Source organism: Haemorhous mexicanus, chromosome 24 (genome assembly GCF_027477595.1).
Source record: "Haemorhous mexicanus isolate bHaeMex1 chromosome 24, bHaeMex1.pri, whole genome shotgun sequence".
In the NCBI taxonomy this organism is placed as follows: Eukaryota; Metazoa; Chordata; class Aves; order Passeriformes; family Fringillidae; genus Haemorhous; species Haemorhous mexicanus.
The window spans coordinates 7,334,359-7,352,869 of NC_082364.1; the positions used below are offsets into that span (position 1 = coordinate 7,334,359).

At 49.6% G+C, this 18,511-nt stretch overlaps 1 protein-coding gene across 7 annotated transcripts in view; it reads left to right on the forward strand.

Moving 5' to 3' along the window:
- Positions 1–18,511, forward strand: part of CADM1 (cell adhesion molecule 1) — a 130,399-nt gene that overhangs the window by 84,710 nt on the left and 27,178 nt on the right. For all 7 annotated transcript variants that reach the window (XM_059867013.1, XM_059867015.1, XM_059867014.1 and 4 more), the window contains exons 2-6: positions 3,357–3,503; positions 4,403–4,555; positions 6,928–7,065; positions 8,730–8,885; positions 16,519–16,618. In XM_059867013.1, the coding sequence (XP_059722996.1) occupies positions 3,357–3,503; positions 4,403–4,555; positions 6,928–7,065; positions 8,730–8,885; positions 16,519–16,618 (694 nt within the window). The remainder of the gene's footprint in view (positions 1–3,356; positions 3,504–4,402; positions 4,556–6,927; positions 7,066–8,729; positions 8,886–16,518; positions 16,619–18,511) is intronic.

The following is an 18,511-nucleotide window of genomic DNA, read 5'->3' on the forward strand; positions in this document are numbered from 1 at the left end:
GGGCAGTTTGTGTATCTGTGTGAGTTGTTTCTTCTGACTCAATCTATTAAGAGGAATTTTGTTTAGGTTTAGGGGCTTACGCAGTTCAGGTGTAATGAAAACCCCTCTTCCTTGGAAAGCATTTGTGTCGGGATCCTGCAGACTGAGCCAGCAGTGCTGCAGCTCACGCTGGGGCACCTGTGGTTAGAAATTCCATAGAAATTGACAAACCATGCTCCCCAGCACGTATTTTTAATCTTTCCTCTTCTCTCCCTGATGCTTCCCTCTAGCCCAGTGTCCTACAAGCGGAGAAAGAATTGATTTTAAATGTGACCGCTGGATATGAGCCAAGGTCCCTGGGCTGTGTCCAGCTGGGGGGAACTTGTTTGAAACACAATTTACTCGTCTGAGTCCGTCTCAGCCCTAAGAGGAGAGACTGCAGTGGTCTAAGGCAGGAAGACAAGTGCAAAAATTAATTGTACAGGTTGCAGCCAGAGCGTCCCTCAGGCATCGTGCCCCCTCCTCACCCCCCTTCCAGGCAGTGTAAAACAAGGTGTCATTTTCACCTTCAAAGGAGATTCAGTAAATGAGGCTGGAGAATTGCTTTGGGGAATGAAGGAAGCACACACTGCGTTTTCCCTCCTGGCACTGCAGACCCCATTTGGGTGTTTCCCTTGCTTGTTAACACTGGTGCTTGTGTTAGACAGGGGCTCACCCCAGAGACTCCCCCCAGGAAGTGGCTTCCTTTCTGTTCCTGTTCCACTCTCTCTGGAGCAATCCCTTGTACTCCAAGGCAAGATTTTCAAGGCTCTGAGCCCAGTCCTGGACTCTGTCTGTCCTGCTGTCTGTCCATCACACTCTGGGATGAGGATTTGTCCCTTTTGTTGGAGTCCCAACAGGAAGCTTTGGTCTGACACATGGACGCTGTGCTGTCCTAGTCCCTTCACATGTGATAGATGAAGATCTGTCCCATATCATTCTGTTGGATCTGCATGTGCTGTACCCCTCCAAAGCATTGCCAGGGATTTAATGTTGGTTTTCAACAGTAATTCCTTTGCTTCTCTTAGCTCCTGAGAGTCCCTGTTGAGTCCATAAATTTCATCTGCCCTCCCCAGCCTGTCCCTTTCTGTTCCAAAATGCTGTCATGCTCTGCGTGTGTATTTAATGCTCCTCAAAATACCTGTACAGTGACAGTAAATATTTACTGAGAAACTTGCCGAGGTGTTGACAATGAGGATGGGTCTGAGGAGTTCTTGCTTTGTGTTTTTATTTAATTTCCAGTTTGTAATTGCTGCTGCTGGTGGAAATAGCTTTCCTGGGAGCAGAGAGGAGCAGATGTCCCAGAATGTGGAGGGGTGCCCGCCTTGGCTGGGTGCAGCACGTTCAGGGCAGCAGAGCAGACTGATCAGACACCCTTTGATGGAGAACAAAGAGCCAGGGCCCGGGAGGCTGAGGCTGCTGCGAGCTGTGGAGGGGCTCAGCGTGTCCTCGTGTGCTCCCTGCCCACGATGAACCCGGGTAAAAGCCTTCTGCAGAGGGATCTGGTGCCAGCCCAGCCGAGGTGCTGGACTCTGCAGCCATCCATCGGCAGGTTTAATGCAGCAGCAGCCCGGTGTGAAAAGCTTCAGTGGCTTGAACTTCAAATAATTTATTTCTAAATTACTTCTACTGTAATTCTTATTAATTCAAATAGTCTTCTAAGCTGATGTAAAATTCAGTAAACGCAAGGAACAGTTTAATGAATTGAAAATAGGATTGAGTCTTTTAAAGTAAATGTAAAAAAATATGCTGGCAATAATTGCTTAGATGGAAATCGAATCTTAATAGCTTTGTTAATGATTTGTAGGGAATATTGCGTTTATGAGAACATATCAAGCTGATCCTTGTGCAAGAACCTTGTTTTGAATGGGTTTGATAAAATTATTCCCCAGAAGCAGTTAGTAATGTTTAATATTTTTGCTTGAACCACTTTTGAGATGTTTGATTTCACTGGTGCCAGGGCCTGGCTGTGGCTGTCAGGGCTGCTCCAGCACCTCCACGGCAGCCTGTGGCACAGGCAGGGCAGGGCTCTGCTGGGGTGGCCCTTGGGTCTGCACAGGGCTTTGGGATTTGACAACAGGATCATTTAGGCTGAAGAAGCCCTCTAAGATTGAGTCCAGCCATTAACGTGTGTCCCCAAGGTTCAAGAGCAGCACATTAAGGGTGCTGGTAGCGTGGTGGGGTGGCTGAGTGCTCATCTTCTGATCACAGGGCTTTGAGCAGGACAGCTTCATCCCGACCCACAGAATGTGGAGCAGGAGCTGGGCAGAGGTCTGGGACAGGCTCTTTGCCCCTCTTGAGTGGGGCTGAGGGTCTGTGCTCCAATATGGGTGTTACTGTTTGATAATAAATCGTCTTGTTGCTCCTCAAAGTTCATCAGTCTGGACAATCTACTTAAAATTTATACTGAGAAGGCAGAAAAATGTGCCCAGACTTCAGCTTTCTGCCCATCAGGTGTGGAGAGGAGTCTGATGGTTTATCAATCTTTCTGTTTCCAAATGATGCACCTTTTTGTCAAACCTTTGTTTCCAAGGGATGTCAAATTATAAAGGCAAGTTGGAAAGAAAGATAAATGAAGGAAATGCAGGCTGAGAGAAAACCTGGGGTTTAAATATGATCCCCAGATTTCCTGTGTGTAAACTTTATCATAATCCTTCATTTTTGGGTTTCTGGTGGCCAAGGCAGCTGTGGAGCAGCAGAGGATTCTCTGACCACCCAGCCTGTGGCATCCTGGCTTCATTTGGAGCATTGCCAGTCAGAGTCTCAGTACTTCTCCCGCTGTGGTTCCCAGTAGGTGTGGAGGAATTGAAATGCAAGGCACAGCTCCCAGGCCATCCCCCGTGTCCTCTGGCCTTCGGGGCGGATGTCTCAGCGTGCCTCGCCTCATTAGGAGGAGAGTTTTCAGGGTGGTGACCTGTAAATGATTACAAGGCTCCCACGGCATAATTGCACGGGATCCTTTTTTTCCCCTGCCTCTGGACATTAATAGCACCTGCTGATTACACAGAGTGAGTAACGACTGATTCCCTGAAGTCTGCCTGCTCCAGGCAGAGGATAAGTGCTTCTTACAGAGAGTTGTTCCTTCAAGTAATTCAACAGGATTTTTCTCCTGGGAGAGGAAGGGAATTTTGGTGTTTCTGTGTGGGGCAGCAGTCCTTCTTCCTCTGTTCTCATCACAGAGCTCCTTTCTCATTGCTCCTTTACCAGCTGGCTGGGGACCCAGGGTCAATGGCTCACTGGCTGATGTTTCCCCATTGGTGGAGTGGAGCTTTTCATTCCCAGGTGAAACCCACTGGTGTCATTTCTGACCTTGAGTCCCGCTTTGCTCTGTCCTGCAGGTCATGGTCAGAACTTGGTGACAGAGGATGTGACCGTGGTGGAGGGGGACGTGGCCACCATCAGCTGCCGCGTCAAGAACAGCGACGACTCCGTGATCCAGCTCCTGAACCCCAACAGGCAGACCATCTATTTCAGAGATTTCAGGCGTAAGTTTATGGTTCCTCAGCTGGTCGTGACTCCTCCTGTGCCTCACTTGCACTCAGGACACGGCATCTGCTGAGATCCCTCCTGTTTGTGCAATGCTGGGCACTTACAGTTCACTGGTTCTGTGAAGGTAGGTGAGATAGACAATCATAATCTTCCTCTTAATGGAAAACTTCACAGTCCCCTCTAAAAGTCAGAGCATCTTGCTTTGCAATGGGAATTGATTGTTGTAATTCAGGGTGAATTGCAATTGAATGCCAAATATTTAGCTGACACAAACAAATTGAACAGGGCGACACCGAGACAGCGCAGTGTTCTCAGGAGTAATCTCTTCAGACCAAAGACTGAAAATTTCAGGACAATCTGTGCTGCTTTATACCCAAACTGAAACCTCTCATCGCTTGCATGTCCAGTGGATATATCTGTCCTGTGGTGACAGTGCCACAGTAGCTGCAGTGAGACACTTTAAATGGTCTGTGTTAGTGTCACTGTGGGGACACACCTGTACTCTCTGCCCAGGAAGCAGCAGGACAAGAAAAAAGCTTTAAATTCTACTTCTCCCAACTCCTTCCTCATTTAGGCTGTCCCTGAGTGCCTACAGTTGGTGCTGGGGCTGTATAGACACCATAAGCATTTTACCTACACATCCCTGAGTCACCTGGTAATAAAACTATGTCCAAAGATTTGATGCTGTGCCTGGTGATTGGCTCATGTTGATTATTTGGAATGATCTGAGAACCAAAAGATTTTATAGGTCCAGCTTCAAGGTAGGAAGCAGCTAATCAGGAGCCCAGGGGTGCTCACGAGTGCTGCTGTCTGTGGGGATCTTTGGGGTTGTGGTGTGGCAGGAAGGGGACGTTGCCTCTCTCTGTGCAGTCACCAGGCTGTGCTTGCCCCACAGCACTGAAGGACAGCAGGTTCCAGCTGGTGAACTTCTCCAACAGCGAGCTCCGAGTGTCCCTGACCAACGTGTCCATCTCTGATGAGGGGAGGTACTTCTGCCAGCTCTACACCGACCCGCCCCAGGAGATCTACACCACCATCACGGTGCTGGGTAAGGAGCCCTGCAGTCCCTGCACGCACTGGGGCAGTGGGGTGGGCTCTGTGCAGCACTGGGAGAGCTCCAGCCCCCTGGAGAGGGATCGGAAGCCAGGATTTGAGCCCTGAGTGCAGGTGTGGCCACAGGAGCAATGTGCTGGCAGAGGCAGCTCCTGCTCTGCTTGAGCGGTTCCTGCCGATTAGCAGCAGCTTTAAGGCTCTATTAGTGGGAGAACCTGAATCTGGGAGGGTGACTTAATGTAAGATCTCACTTGCTGATTAGTTTAAATCTTCCTTCTTTTGCTTAATGAGATTTGGGTCTTAGGTTTCTCTAGGTTGTTAAGTGATGTTTATAAGCAGTTTTACTCCTGCTATTACAGTTATCAACACCTTCAAAGTTTCCGTGCACTTTCCAGCACTCACAGGCACAGGAAGCTCTTCCAGCTCCTGCCTCTAATCCTGCACAGGCAAAAACAGTTCGTTGGATTTGATTTCACTGCTGGCAGTGCTGAGAAGGTGTTTGAAAGGAGAATACTCATTTCATTCACCTGTAAGCCAGCACCGCATGTCTTTCAAGTGGGAGACATAATGCAGGTTTTTGTTGGGTTTTTTTAAGCATGAATCATGCTTTAGAACTGAGGGAAAAGTCAGTTTTCTTGCCTTGTACTTCAGTTGTTTTTGAGAAGCCTTTGTGGCCTGGCCAGTGTGTGTGCTGCCTTTCCCCCACATCCACAAAGGAGGTGGTGTCTTGTCACCTTTGTCATGTTCTCGGGTCAAGCCTCAGCTCAGGAAGCAGGCAAGGATGAGGGAGGTTTATTAGCAGAAGATGAAGGAGGGGTCTTAGTACTTGCATGGAGAGATTGGGCACTGTGACGCCGGGGATGGCTTGTCTTGCCTGTCTTGTCTATTACTGGCTCCCTAATTAGGGGAACTAATGAGCCAGGGTGGAGGACTGGTACTCCGTGTTGGCATTGGCTGGTCCTCCCAGGAACTTGTTCCCCACCAAAAATCTCATGGCCATCACCCAGCCTTTGATAGAGCTGAAGATGTATCAAAGATTGATTTTGCTGGCCTGCCTCTGATGCTGCCAGCTTGGGAGAGCAGAGGGAGGTGCTGAGGTGTCCCCCTTTGCAGCTGGCATTCGGGGGGAGCTGCACGTTTGCTTCAGCACTTTCATGTCTTCTGTGACACAATATGTAGATTTATTCATGCTTAATTGGAACATGTGAAAGTCTCAAATATGTAGCTCATTCTGTTCTTTTTAGAGAGAAGCCACAAGTGACTAATTAGTCCATTTGATCATCTGGATGGTATTTATACATATTTGTTCTTCATTAGCTCTAAGACCTGTGAGTCACATCTGAACTGTGCAGTTGCTTAATCACATTGATCAGAGCAAAGTTGAGTTTCCTTTGGAAGTTCTGGGATTTTCTGAAGCTGTGACTCTGCCATAAGAGCTCTCGCTGTTCACTTTTTCTTGGGTTTTGCCTTGCTGCTGGTGCCTTCATGGGAAAGAGATTCCCTTGTTCCCATGTCTTAATTTTTAAGCTCATTTGTCCAGTTTCTGGGCTGTGCTGCAGTGGTTGTTATCCCTGAAGTTACAGCCTGTTTCTCAGTATTGCTGGATGATTTTTCATTGGGTACAGTGTTCCAGCTTTGTGTTTTGGGAGACTCCTGATCTAGGGAAGATGTGTGCTTGGGCAGAGCAGCAGATCTCCACCCCAAAGGATGTGGCACTCGTGGCTGGGTGTAGAGCCAGCTCCCTCCTCTCTTTGGGATGGTTTTGGGGTGGTTTGTGAGGGTGTGATGCGGGGCAGAGCGGTTCCCAAGGGATGGTGTTCCACTCCAGGCTTGTATTGAGTGGCTTTTCGAGCATCTTAAATGAGGTTGATGTTTGCTGGCCTGCTTCCATGCTCACGGCTGAGCCTTGGAGCTGAACAGCAGGAGAGAAAAATTGCCGTGGAGGTTAGAGGCTTGGTAAGTAATGCAGTGCCAAGTGTCAGCTTTTGTGTTTCCTCTCCTTGTCAGAGAAGTCAGGAAATGTGCACGGAGTCAAGCTGGATTTTTAAATAGCAGCACACGCCCGAGTAGTGCAGGAGGCTGCGGCTCTCCCTGGAACCGTGCCTGCTTGGGAGAGGGAACAGAAAGTTACAACCCTGATAAGTAATAATTTGTGAGGCTGCGGTGATTATTAGGTGGAGAGTGAAAGTGCTCACTCCAATTACTGCAAAACCGCCTATCAAAGGGTTTGATTGATTGAAAGATCAAATAAATGCTGGTTGCTTGTTTCCTTCAGTAGATTTTACAGGTTTTCCTCAAGGTTTTGCCTGTGGTAGTGATCAAAAGATGTTTTTTTTCATCTGGTTCGTGTTGTGTTTCCCATTCCAGTGCCACCACGCAATTTGGTAATTGATATCGAGAAGGAAACCGCCGTGGAGGGAGAGGAGATCGAGCTGAACTGCACTGCCATGGCCAGCAGACCAGCCACCACCATCAGATGGTTCAAAGGCAACAAGGAGCTAACGGGTAGATGTGTCCCCTCAGTCCCTTGCTTTGTTCAGGGAGCTGAAGTGATTTATGTAACGCTGGGTGTTTGTTCTCTGCTGCCAGTTTAAGGGGAAAAAAAAAGTAAGAAAAGTAGAGCGAGCTCCTTTGAGCACCAGCTGAGGAACAAAGGACTGTGTGGGCAGACAGATTATTCCCTAACGCAGGGGGCTGAACTCCATTTGGTCCTCTGCCTACCTGCCAGCCTCGAGTGCCGGGTTCTGGAGTCCTGCTGTAACTGCAGGTGACCTTGAGGAGCCCAGGGCTGTGCACTGAATTCATTTCTGCATGGCTTGTGTAGCTCTCTGCCCTGTTTCAGGTACGAGAGGGATCGTCTGTGCTTTGGGCTGTAAAGATTTGCAATTCACCTTCATGTCTAGCTCTCCCTTGTTTGTAGAGCGTTTTCCCTGTGTTCACTTGAATATTCATCTAAGATGGGTTTCTCTGACTCCCTGAAGTCTGGTGGCTCCCAGTACTTGCACATTCAAGTCACTGACTCTGATTGCATGTGGCACGCTGTTAGTTGAAGTCTGCATGTAGATGTGAGCTTGGTTGACAACACCTTTGTGCTTTACCCAGTCTGAGACACTGACGGACTCTCTGCAGAAGTCCAGACTCATTACTTCAAACCCACTCCCCTGCAAGGACAGGATAAAATCCTCTCTTTAAGCCCAGCACTTCAGAGCATTTGAGCAGGCCACAAGCTGGGAGGATGCTGGTACAGGTGGGATGCAAACCTGCTGCCTGGCCCAGTGGTGCCCCGCTGTGTCCCAGCACTGTGGTGTGCAGGGAGTTAATGATCCTGTTCTGATTCCCTTCACCATGCCAGTGGGCAGCAGGACAAAGTGTTTGTCCCTTTCTGCCTGACCTGTGCAGCTTCTTGATTGAGTTTTCTTGTGTTAGCAGTCGGATCCCAGCTTTGAGTTCCCTGGGAAGAATGCTGAGCTTCATGTAACAGCACCTCACCCTGCTCAGTCTTCAGATTTTTTTTTAACAGAGTAGAGACTGAAACATTTGGCTGTTTTTGTGAATCACAGGAAGTGTGGCTTTGCCCATGGGAAAGCTTTTCCTCCAAATATCAAGGGGTGTCTGCATGTGTCACCTGTTTCACTCTCATATATTATACAGCAATATTTGGTGTCTGGAAGAGCTCTGCTACAGAAGCTACTCTTAGCAATTTTGCCTGTGAATTCTTAAATAAAGAGGCACAGATCAGAGCGGGACTGCGCTGTCAGCGGGCGCTTGCTGAGTTCCTGGATAAATCCTTTTTCTGCTGTCTTGTCTCGTCTCGTTTTGTCTTGTCTTCCTGCTTGTTTCCATCACAGCATCCCTGAGGCAGCCAGTCCCGAGCTGGGCTCCCCTCCCTCAAACAGAGCCCTGCCGAATGCTCCCACCTATCCCTACTGCTTTTAATTAATTTAATCTGTTAAATCGCTTTTGTAGCTAATTGTTGATTCAGGAGTGGGAGGGGATTTGTAGCTCATTGATTGAAGAGTTTGGGGATTTGGGGATGGTGTGAATCGTTGCAGTAACACCGCTTGGCCGGAGCCTGACGGAGAGGAGGAGGGATGGGTGTCCAGAGGAGGTGGCCTGGCTGCAGGGGTGCTCCCCCTGCCCTCACTCCCCTGTCCCTGTTCCCTGCCCAGGCAAGTCGGAGGTGGAGCGGTGGTCCGACATGTACACGGTGACCAGCCAGCTCCTGCTGAAGGTGGGGCGCGAGGACGACGGCGTCCCCGTCATCTGCCTGGTGGATCACCCTGCCGTCAAGGACTTGCAGACACAGCGTTACCTGGAAGTCATGTGTGAGTAGCAGAACCTTTAATTCTCTCACTATATAAAACTGTGTGCTTGGGAGTGCAGGAACCATTCCCCACACGTTCAAATTCCAACATTGATAACGATTATATCCTGTTACATAGAAAATGCTAGGTAACACTTCATGGGTGAAGCCACAACTTTCCCAGCCCTCTGTGATACCATAAATACTTTGTTATCTGATGAAATAACTCTCTGTACATAGAATTTACATCAAAGGTTTCTGGACGGGCTTTTTAATTGTCAGAACAGATTAAATCTGAGTATTTTTCTTCTAGCAGCCTACTTACCTCTGGAAAGTGCTTCTCCCCTCCAAAGCAACTGGCCACCGTGGCGAGTTTACTGGCAAAGACTGGGTATTGTGCAAGGGAAACCCAGTGCTGTGCACTGTGAACATACAGCATCAGCTGGATTTGTACATCAGAGAATGGAGCTCTCTGCAATCTGTGGTAGCAGCACTGATTGAAGCCAGCCTATTTCCTGTGCTGCTCCTGACATGTTCATTGTTAATAATGCATCTCACTTCCCTCAGGAGCTGCTCCACTGTACATGACAGCAGCAAGCAGGTACCTGGAAATAGCTGTGGTCCCAAATGCACCTGGTGGAGATTTTGGAGTGTGTACATGCATCCCTGTGTTCTGAAACATCTCCCAAAAGCAGAGGGGGATGGTCCCTACAGTGAGGCCGTGTGCTTGGAAAGCCAGGCCCTGAGACAATTCAAAGCCCTTGTTTTTGTAGGGTCCCTTCACCTACATCACACTGAAAGGAGGAGAGGAAGTTTGGTATTAATTCATTTCATCTGCTTCATTATGTAGTTTCATTATGAACATCTTGGTTACAATTCTCGTATCTCCGAAACTAGCGGGAAGTAATGTTCCTGTAATGAGGAAAACAGGAATGATCAGATACTGCCTAAATTGACAGATACGAGATTTCTTGCGACTGTGCTAATGTGTAATTCATTTATGCAAACTTAATGTCCATTAACATTTCTTGCAGAGCTCCATTAGCTTTAATAATACATTAGCACCTTTGTGAGGCGTGATCAAATACTTAACGGGGAAGAGCAAAAAATGCCATCTACCCTGTTGTGTGAGGGGACTGGAACTTGCTGGGCTGGAAGGGCATTGGACAACCTTGAGGCTTCCTCTCAGAAATCTCCCTGGAATCCTGGTGATTTGGTGGAATAGGAGAGTGCCACTGCTTCGGGGGGAATAAAGCAAACATTTCTTCTCTTCTTCCTCAAATCCCTCCTTGGCCACTTCAGTTTGCAGCCTTAGGGGTTGCCTGTGCAATGAGGGCAAAGCATCCCTAAAGCACAGTTCTTTGTTCAGCTCCTGCACTGGAGGCCCTGCTGCATCCTGTGCACAGGTTTCTGCCCTTAGTGCTGATTTTTGCATCCCCTTGGGCTGTTCCATAGCTGTTTGTGGGAATGAGGCACGGAGCCTCCTCGGGAGGAGGGATGCGCAGGAGAAGGGAGTTCAGACTGATTTGGTTTTTGTTCTGAATTAAACTCTGAGCTTGTTAGAAGTAATTATGTTCCAATGTGGGGACTCGACCCCGTTAGCCCAGTGGGTTCCTTGAGTGGGCAGCAGCAGATGGCCAGAGAGGAGCCCCAGCCCGAGAACTTGTCCTGCATTCTGACCTTGTGGCTCGATGGGCTGGAGCATGGCCAGACACCTGCATTCCATACCTGCTGCAGGGCTTTAGCTTAAAGAAAAGGCAGTTCCAGAGCAAGCTCTTACCCTGGAGCTTCTGCTGTCTGACAGTGATGATTTGTTGGCCAGTGGGAGAGTGTGGGCAGGAGGAAGAGCCCCTTGTCCTTGCACACAGGCGTCTCCATCGGTGCTCCCACAGAGCTCTGCCCTGGGGGGAGCTGGGGCTCCTGCTCTGACACCTTCTCAGCTGATTCTGGATGTGGACTGTGCAGCAGAGGATGCTTCTCCAGCTGCTCTCCGTGCCTCCACTGTCCATGGCGTGTCCTTGCAGGCACCCAGCTACCAGGTCTGTGCTGCAGTGACACTGGGAATTCCTGGCTCATCCCGTGTGGATGTAGCTGCTTTCCCTGCAGCAGGTCAGTTACCTGGCTGCCTGTTCCACTCTGTTCTGACACCCTCTCCCCACAAATCCTGCCCGCTCCCCTCGCAGGCGCAGCGGATCCGCCCCTTCACAACATCAGCAGGGCACAAGAAAATGTTTTTCTCAGCAGATGTCATATTTCTCTGCACTTAATGTATCCAAGTGGAGCATGAAATGTGTTGGGGAAGGACAGGAGGATGATGGATGGAGCCTGCTCAGATAATGAGGTATTTTTTGTCTGACTAAATTTCAGAGTAGGGAGATATTTTTTCTGAGATGCGGCTAAAAAGTTGTGGGGTTTGTTTTCCAAGAAAAAAAAGCAGAAAACAACAATGGGTGTTAATTTGTCCTATTTATGGAGTAAGCCATTTGTTGCCTATCTGCCCTGGCACTGCGTGGCCGTGGTGAAGTTTGAGGTGAATGCCTTCACGTGGCTGCAGGGTGTGTTACTGAAAAGAAATCCCTGTGAACAAGCCGTGTAACATGTGTGAAACCCTCCCCAGCACTCCTCAAAAGCAAAGCAGGGCTGGACTGCCTTGGTGCACTCGCAGTGCCGCAGAGGAGCACGCTGAGCCCTGGCAGGCACAGTGGCACTGGGGTGGAAGTGTCCCCGGCTCTGCTGCAGCCGCCGAGTTTCTGTGGATCCCTCAGTGAGCAATGGGAGACCAGAGCACTGGGTGTAATTTTAGAAAGGAAATGAAGCAACAAAATGCATTAAAATGTCGTTAAGGAGCTGAATGGCACCAGATATTCAGGGAGACGTGTGAGTTGAGCCCTTGTGGTGCGTTTGCTGCTCTCATTACGTGACACTGGAAGCGAGCGTCGGACCTGGATTTTGGCCTTTTCTCTGGGCTGGCTTTTTGTCCTTTTCTGAAGTTATAATTACCTGTGCATTCATTTCTGTAATACCTACATGTGTACCTTGAAAGCCTGCCCCAGTGGAGTCTTGTTGCAGCCTCTGCTGTTGCGACAGGAGAACTTTTTGTGCCCAATTATGTTTAAAATCAGCCACATACGTTTGCTGCTGCATCTCCAGTAATCCTTACATTTCCGTCCAGTACAAATATTAATTGCGTAGTTTGCAGTGAAGTTATTAACATCAATGTAATTTATCATCTGGAGATCGCTAAAAGCGAATAAATGAGTTGTTTTGTTCAGTGAGGTGTTGACCCCTTCAGAAACTTTGATTTAAAGCTGTTTTTTTTCTTTTAGTGAATATGAAAAGCACCACAATCAGCCGAGTGTTCAGTTATTTGATTTTCTGGGGCATTAGCCACTCTTGTTTGTGACATTTCCCAGTTGGGTGCTCGTTTGTGAGCTCATTAATAAGGTTTTCTCGGAGGAATGTTGTTGGGAGCACGGAGCGTGTGGGGCGACCGGGGCTCTGCCATTTGCAGGCATTAAGCAGCAGAGTGTGCTTAAATATTAAAAGAGAAGTGTTTATCCCCAAAATGCCTGTCGGGCTCTGGCAGTCCTTTTCCTGCAACAAGCAAAATTATTAAATTGCTTTCGTTAAGGGTGATTTTTGCAGAGTCGTGTTTGGGGTTGACAGGCTTTTCCAGACAAGCTGCGATCTGCCAGTCCTGCTCATTCCTTATTTTAGACACGGGATCTATTTATTGAATAGATTTCTGTATTTTGGCTGAAAATCAGCAGTGCAGCCTCTCGTCCTTGTCAGAGGTGAGGAGCAGGCAGGGGATTGCCAGGCTGGGCTGGCTTTGACGCAGAGTGCATTCCTGATGAGCAGCCCCACTGGATTTTGGAATAAAGGTGACTGTTGTTTACACCTGAGGATCAGTGTTAGCTTTGCTGAGTCCTTTTAAGATTGAAAAACACATTTTTCCTGCTCTTCCCCAAGTGAGATCAGAGACTCCTACAAGTCAGTTTTTTGAGCAGCTCTCCTTGGCACAGAAGAGAGCCGGGACGAGGAGCTGGATGAAGCAATGCCCACCTGAAGGGAGATGTGCTAAGCATTATCTGGGAAATGCTGAGGCTGGATTTACCTACGGTGGGCAGGAACACGGCTTGGCCCGCAGATCCCGCTCCCAGGGATGCCATCTGGCGTCAGGTTTGCCAAGAGGTACGTCAGCAATTCACACAGGGATCAGAAAACGGATTTGAGGCTTGGAGCCGGCAGCTCTGCGGCTGGCAGAGGCCAGAGCCCGCTCGGCTGGAGCTCCGGCAGAGCCCACGTTGGCAGCTCCTCTGCTGGCTGGGGCCTGGCGCTGCCAAAAGCACCACGTGCTGGTTTCCCAACCCTTGGGAAGAGCCTTTTGGCTGTTTCCAGCCTGACGGGGAGCGTGTCCTCGGGGCAGGGCGGGCTGGGCTGTCACCGGGGGTGGTCTGCGAGGGTCCCACGGCCCAGCCCTGGAGCAGCCCTGGGAGCCGTGCCTGCCCAGCCTGCCTGGAGCGGGCTGGGGGCAGTGAGCTCGCCTGCCTTCGAGGCCCTGGGCTGGCCTGATGGAAGGAAACGGGTGGAAATAATAGGCTTAGGCTTTTGTAAGGCCCCGAACTCGGTGTAATGTTTTATCTTGGCTGATTAATGACATCTAAGCATTATCGATGAAGTGCATGTTTAAATGGATTAAGAAATCACTAACTGGCAGATCTCAAAGGATAGTCATTAGGGAGTAATCAGCAGTGCTGGTATTTTTAGAGGGAACGCAGGGGCCTGGGTGCTTGGCCTGATGCTGTTCAGTTGAAGCATTTGAAGTTCTTAAAAAGTCACTGTTAATAATCTTTGCTGATGGCACAAAAATGGGGCGAGCAGCTAAAAAAGGAAGAACTGGGACAAATGCAGAATAACTGGAGTGGTTTGGTAAGCTCCCAAGCACGGAGCTTGAGAGCTGTGAAAGTCAATGGGTGCGGGCTTCGGTGGCCAGTGGCATCCTGAGGGGAGGTGGTGAGGGTTTTGGGGTGCATGGTCCCTCTGGGGGCTGCAGCCCCCAGCAGACCCCGGTGCACGGGCACGCGCCGTGCCTGTTGTGAGAGAAATCTCATCAAATGCAGAATGGCTTTGTAATAAGTTTTTCAAATTGGCTGCTGCTACAGTGTAACCTTTAGACGACTGGTATTTAACCTTGTATATCACTCTGAGCTTTTGAATGAATTTAGCTTAATAAAGGTGCCTTATTAAATTACGAGGCTGTTTTTTTAAGCTGCTAGAAAGAGGCGTAGTAGGAAATAGCTGTGGGTTGTTGGGTCTAATTGGCTGCCATGGAGCACGCAGGGCCTCGGGTGCACAGATGCAAGTGTTTATTTTTATGTAACAATCCAGCGGTGTGATGTTATGAAGTTCCAAGATGAGGATTTTCAGGCACTGGAATGCACTTGGCGGTGAAAATTGCCACGTCTTGGTGGCAGCACACTGGTGTCTTGTGTTACCATCTGAGATGGTCATCACCCCACGTTACAGAGCTGCAGACATCACTGCTGGCACGTGTCCTCTGTAACAGGGCGGGGGCAGATGGCTGGAGCATCCCTGGAGCCATCAGAGCTCTGTCCGTGTGCTGCTAAATGTCACAGGAGCCGGGCTGGGGGTCCCAGAGCGCTCGGCATTTCACAGGCCTGCGCTCCGAGTCCATAATCTGCAGGAAATACACTGGCTTGGGCGAGGCAGGCTGCGAGCTCTGGAAGAACAATTTAGGATTGTCTAAAGGCACGTCCTTAAACAAAGGGACAAAGACACCACTGCCCCTCCAGATTCTTGAGTGACATTTTTTTTGCATGCCGTGAGCCCAATGCCAGCCGGTCCTCTGGAGTGTCCAGCCATCCCTCTGCACCCTTCAGGCTCAGGTCCATTCTCCTAAGTGCCCTCTGTAACTCCCAGCATGCTGACAAGTCTTTTGCTGTGGTAACTCTGTTGGGAAGTTCTTGGCTTCAGCAATGTTGACACATGTGCTGATAAACCCAGATTCCTGTTGCAGGTGACACCTCCACAGTGCCTGGATCCCAGTGGGACAGGTCCACTGTTGGTGTGATGAAGCTCGTGGGGCTGGGAAGTGGCAGTGGAAGGGCTCACCCAGCTTGGTGGGAGCTCATGGAGCTGGCAGTTTGTGCTCAGTACAGTGAGCCTGGGTGTATTCCTCCTCATTTCCATAAGTAATTGTCATTAGTAAACAGCTCATTAGAAATACTAAACTCACCTAATGGGAAGGGGATGCAGCAGGAGAGGCAAACAGCAAGAGGAGTTGTTTCAGTCCCCGTGTGCTGAGTAAACTGGGCTGGGGAGGTTTCCTGCTCCTTCCACAGCACAGATATAACACCATCCACATTCCTGGCACGGGCTGGTGGTGCTGCTGCAGAGCACATCAGAAGTAGGGAGCAGATGCTGTGGGGTGGGAATTGTGGACGGGAGTGGTGAGCGCAGTGCCGAGGATGTGGCAGGTGATTTATTTGCTGCATAACACCAGGGTGAACTTGTCCTCCCGTGCTCCTTGTGCAGAGCTATTGCCACTCAGGGCTGGAGAGCCTTTCCAGGCACACCGAAGCTGCCCCATGTCCTGTGGGACTGGGACTTGTCCCCTCAGCCAGTGACGCCCCAGAGTGCTGCCACCACCCCCAGCCCACAAGGACTCCCCAGCTCCAGAGCTGCAGGAAGCATCTGTAACAGGGATTAGTTGATGAAATGTTGTGGTAGAGTCATCTCGGGAGAGGATTTACTTGTGTAGCTTATTCCATTACTGAAAATTATGAGAGTTTAAATTGGTTAAATCCTGACACGCGGTTTTTTTTCCTAATCTCTATTATTCCATAGGAGGCATGTTAATGAGTTAAACACAGTTAATAAAATGCAGCCAGCCAATATTTTGGGTAGCAGTTACTCTCAAAGGAAATAGAAACATTTAAATGGTTTCAACCTTTATGCATACTGATTTTTTTTTCCTTCCTTTGTTCCTTACAGTTGAGTAAATTCCTGAAAAATATCTATGGCTTAATGGCACTTGTAGCCTTGAATTGATTTCCTGCACTGATAATGTTTTAGCTACAGCTCAGATTGCGTTTTTAATCTCTGTTTCAGTCATGGGAGGTAATGAATTTTTTAATTGTGGACTCTAGGTTTGTGGTTTGGCTCTTTTTTTCCTGCAGGGTCTTACTAAAGTGTTGTTGAGTTGGCTCCCTAACTATCCATGCTTTAATTCTCTGTTTATTGTAGGATTTAGAGGAGCTTCATCTGGACGAGATGCAGCCTCCTGTTGTTTACACAGAGGCAGCGGTGGCTGTGGCTCTGTTTGTGTCTCTAACGAGCATCTCTTGTCCAGCCCAGTTAGCACCCGCGGACTCCGGGGCTGTGGGGCAGGAGTCGCTGATACCCCAGAGAACCCTTCCATCCCACCCTCTCCAGCTTCCCCTCAGCACGAGGACGAAGGGGTTCCTTTTAGCTGGAGCGAGCTCAGGGAGGAGCTGTGCAGCAGGAGCCCTGCCCGGGCAGCGGGGGCCGCGGGACTCGGGGCGCTGCCGGCCCCAGCTGCTCCTGCTGCCGGCACCGCGGCGTGCGGGGGCACCACCCCGGGCTCACCTGCCGTGTTTTGTGTCCTGCAGATAAGCCTCAAGTGCGGGTTTCTCAGAATTACCCCATGCAAGGCCTGACGAGAGAAGGGGAGCCGCTGGAGCTGACGTGCACAGCCTTTGGAAAGCCACAGTAAGTTGGACCCTTCCAGGGTTGGCCGGGACGTTGCGTGGCCACTGTTCCTGCTGCCATTCTCTGCTGCAAAGACAATGTCCCAGAGTGAAGGAGAGAGATGCTTCCTGCACCCAAACAGCTGCTGGACTTGCATTTATTCCTGTGCACCTAATGGCCAAGGAACTTCCACTGGAAGAGCTCCTAGGAGAGCTCTTCCTGGCCACCATGCAGCAGCCTTCGGGTGCAGCAGGGCAAGGCTCCCTCCTGGACACATCTTTCCCCGGGGAATGGCTTGGGTGGCATTAATCTGCAATTAATCATGGGTTTGGTTAATCTGCAAGAGCAAGGTCGGGGGTTGCAGTTGTGGCCCCTGGAGGTGCCAGTGCATGGATGCCAGCCCAGCACCACAGCACTGAGCCCTTGGGGAAGTGGGATGGATCCCCAGGTAAGGCAGTCCATCCTTCTGCTCATACTGACTGTGTGATGGTTTTGCTCCCCCTTGGTGCCTCGTGTGGTTTTTATAGAATACCAGTTTTATTCTCTCTCCTCTTCTTGCCAAGCCCTTGAGGCTTCTTAGGCAGTTGAAGAAATTTATGCATCAGGAAAATCCTGGCGAGGGAGGGTAGATTTTCTCACACTTTCATTGCTGTTCTAATTTAAGTTTTGTCGGCTTTATTTTTTTTTCAAAATACTTTCTCTTCCACTTGGATTTATGGCTGTCAAGTATTTACTATCCTTCCTTATTTTCATCATGTCCATAAGATTTCTGCAAACATTCCTGAGATCTGTCAGTGCCTCCTTGGCAGTGTGCCCAGAGCTGGGGCGTGGGGAGCTGGACCCCGTCCAGCTCGGCGTTGTGGGCAGGGCAGGCACCCAGCGCCGAGGAGGCTCAGGCTGCCCTCATCCTCCCTGGTAGCCTACATCCCCATCCACAGTATTTTCTTGATTCCCATAGTACTTGCTTGATTCCCACTTCCCAGTTTGTTCTGTTGGGCACGAGGCCAGTCCCTTCCCCGTGCATCAGAGGCTGGCATGTCCCTGCTGAATTCCGTTTAGTAGCTATTCCCTGCTCAGAGCCTGCCAAGCCCCTTTGCATTCCTGCTCCCCTGGGTACCTGCAGTGCCTCCCATTTGCTATCAGCTGGGAATCTAATGAACAGGCTTCTCTACATTTTTTCCTTGCAGGCTATGAGTAAGGCATTCCCATGTTGAATAGGACAGACACATCTCCCTGGCAGCTTGCCGCTGCACGTTTCGTGGTGCTGGTGATGTGCTGGGAATTGGCTTCTCTAGGTCACTTCACCTGGGTCTCCCAAAGCTAAGAAAATACACAGTAAAATAGTGAGCCGGGTTTGGCTCCATCTTTTTTAAGACAAAGAGATTTCATTGAATCTTTTACAGGGGTTTTAGATTAAGGGGGAGGTTTCTCCAGTTAAGCAAAGTAATTTCTCTGCAAAATTTGGCAACATAAATACTGGGGCAAGGAAGCTCAGAGGGAAAAAAGACTAGAGAGGAGAAATTTCTATTTGGTATTAATACAGATATTTTGTTAGATTAGACACAACCCCCTAAAACTATGACAGAAGTGGGAAGATGCTGAAATGGTCACTCGTGAGGCATGAGGGACACACTTCTCTGAGCAGCAGCTCCTGTGTTGTGTATCACCTGGGGACTCCACAGCACAAAGAGCCCTTTAGAAACTCTAGCCAGGAGCATTCAAACCCTTCCCACCCATGCTGAAGTTAAACTGCATTTGGGCTGCCTCAGGGGGTCCTGCTGCCCACACCCCCACAAAGCCAAAAGACCTCCCCCCAAAGCCCTTCAGCACTTCCAGTCTTTACCAGCTCGAACAACCCAGGCTCATTTCCCTGAATGATGCAGACCCCCTGCCCACGTGCGTTCCATCAGTGTG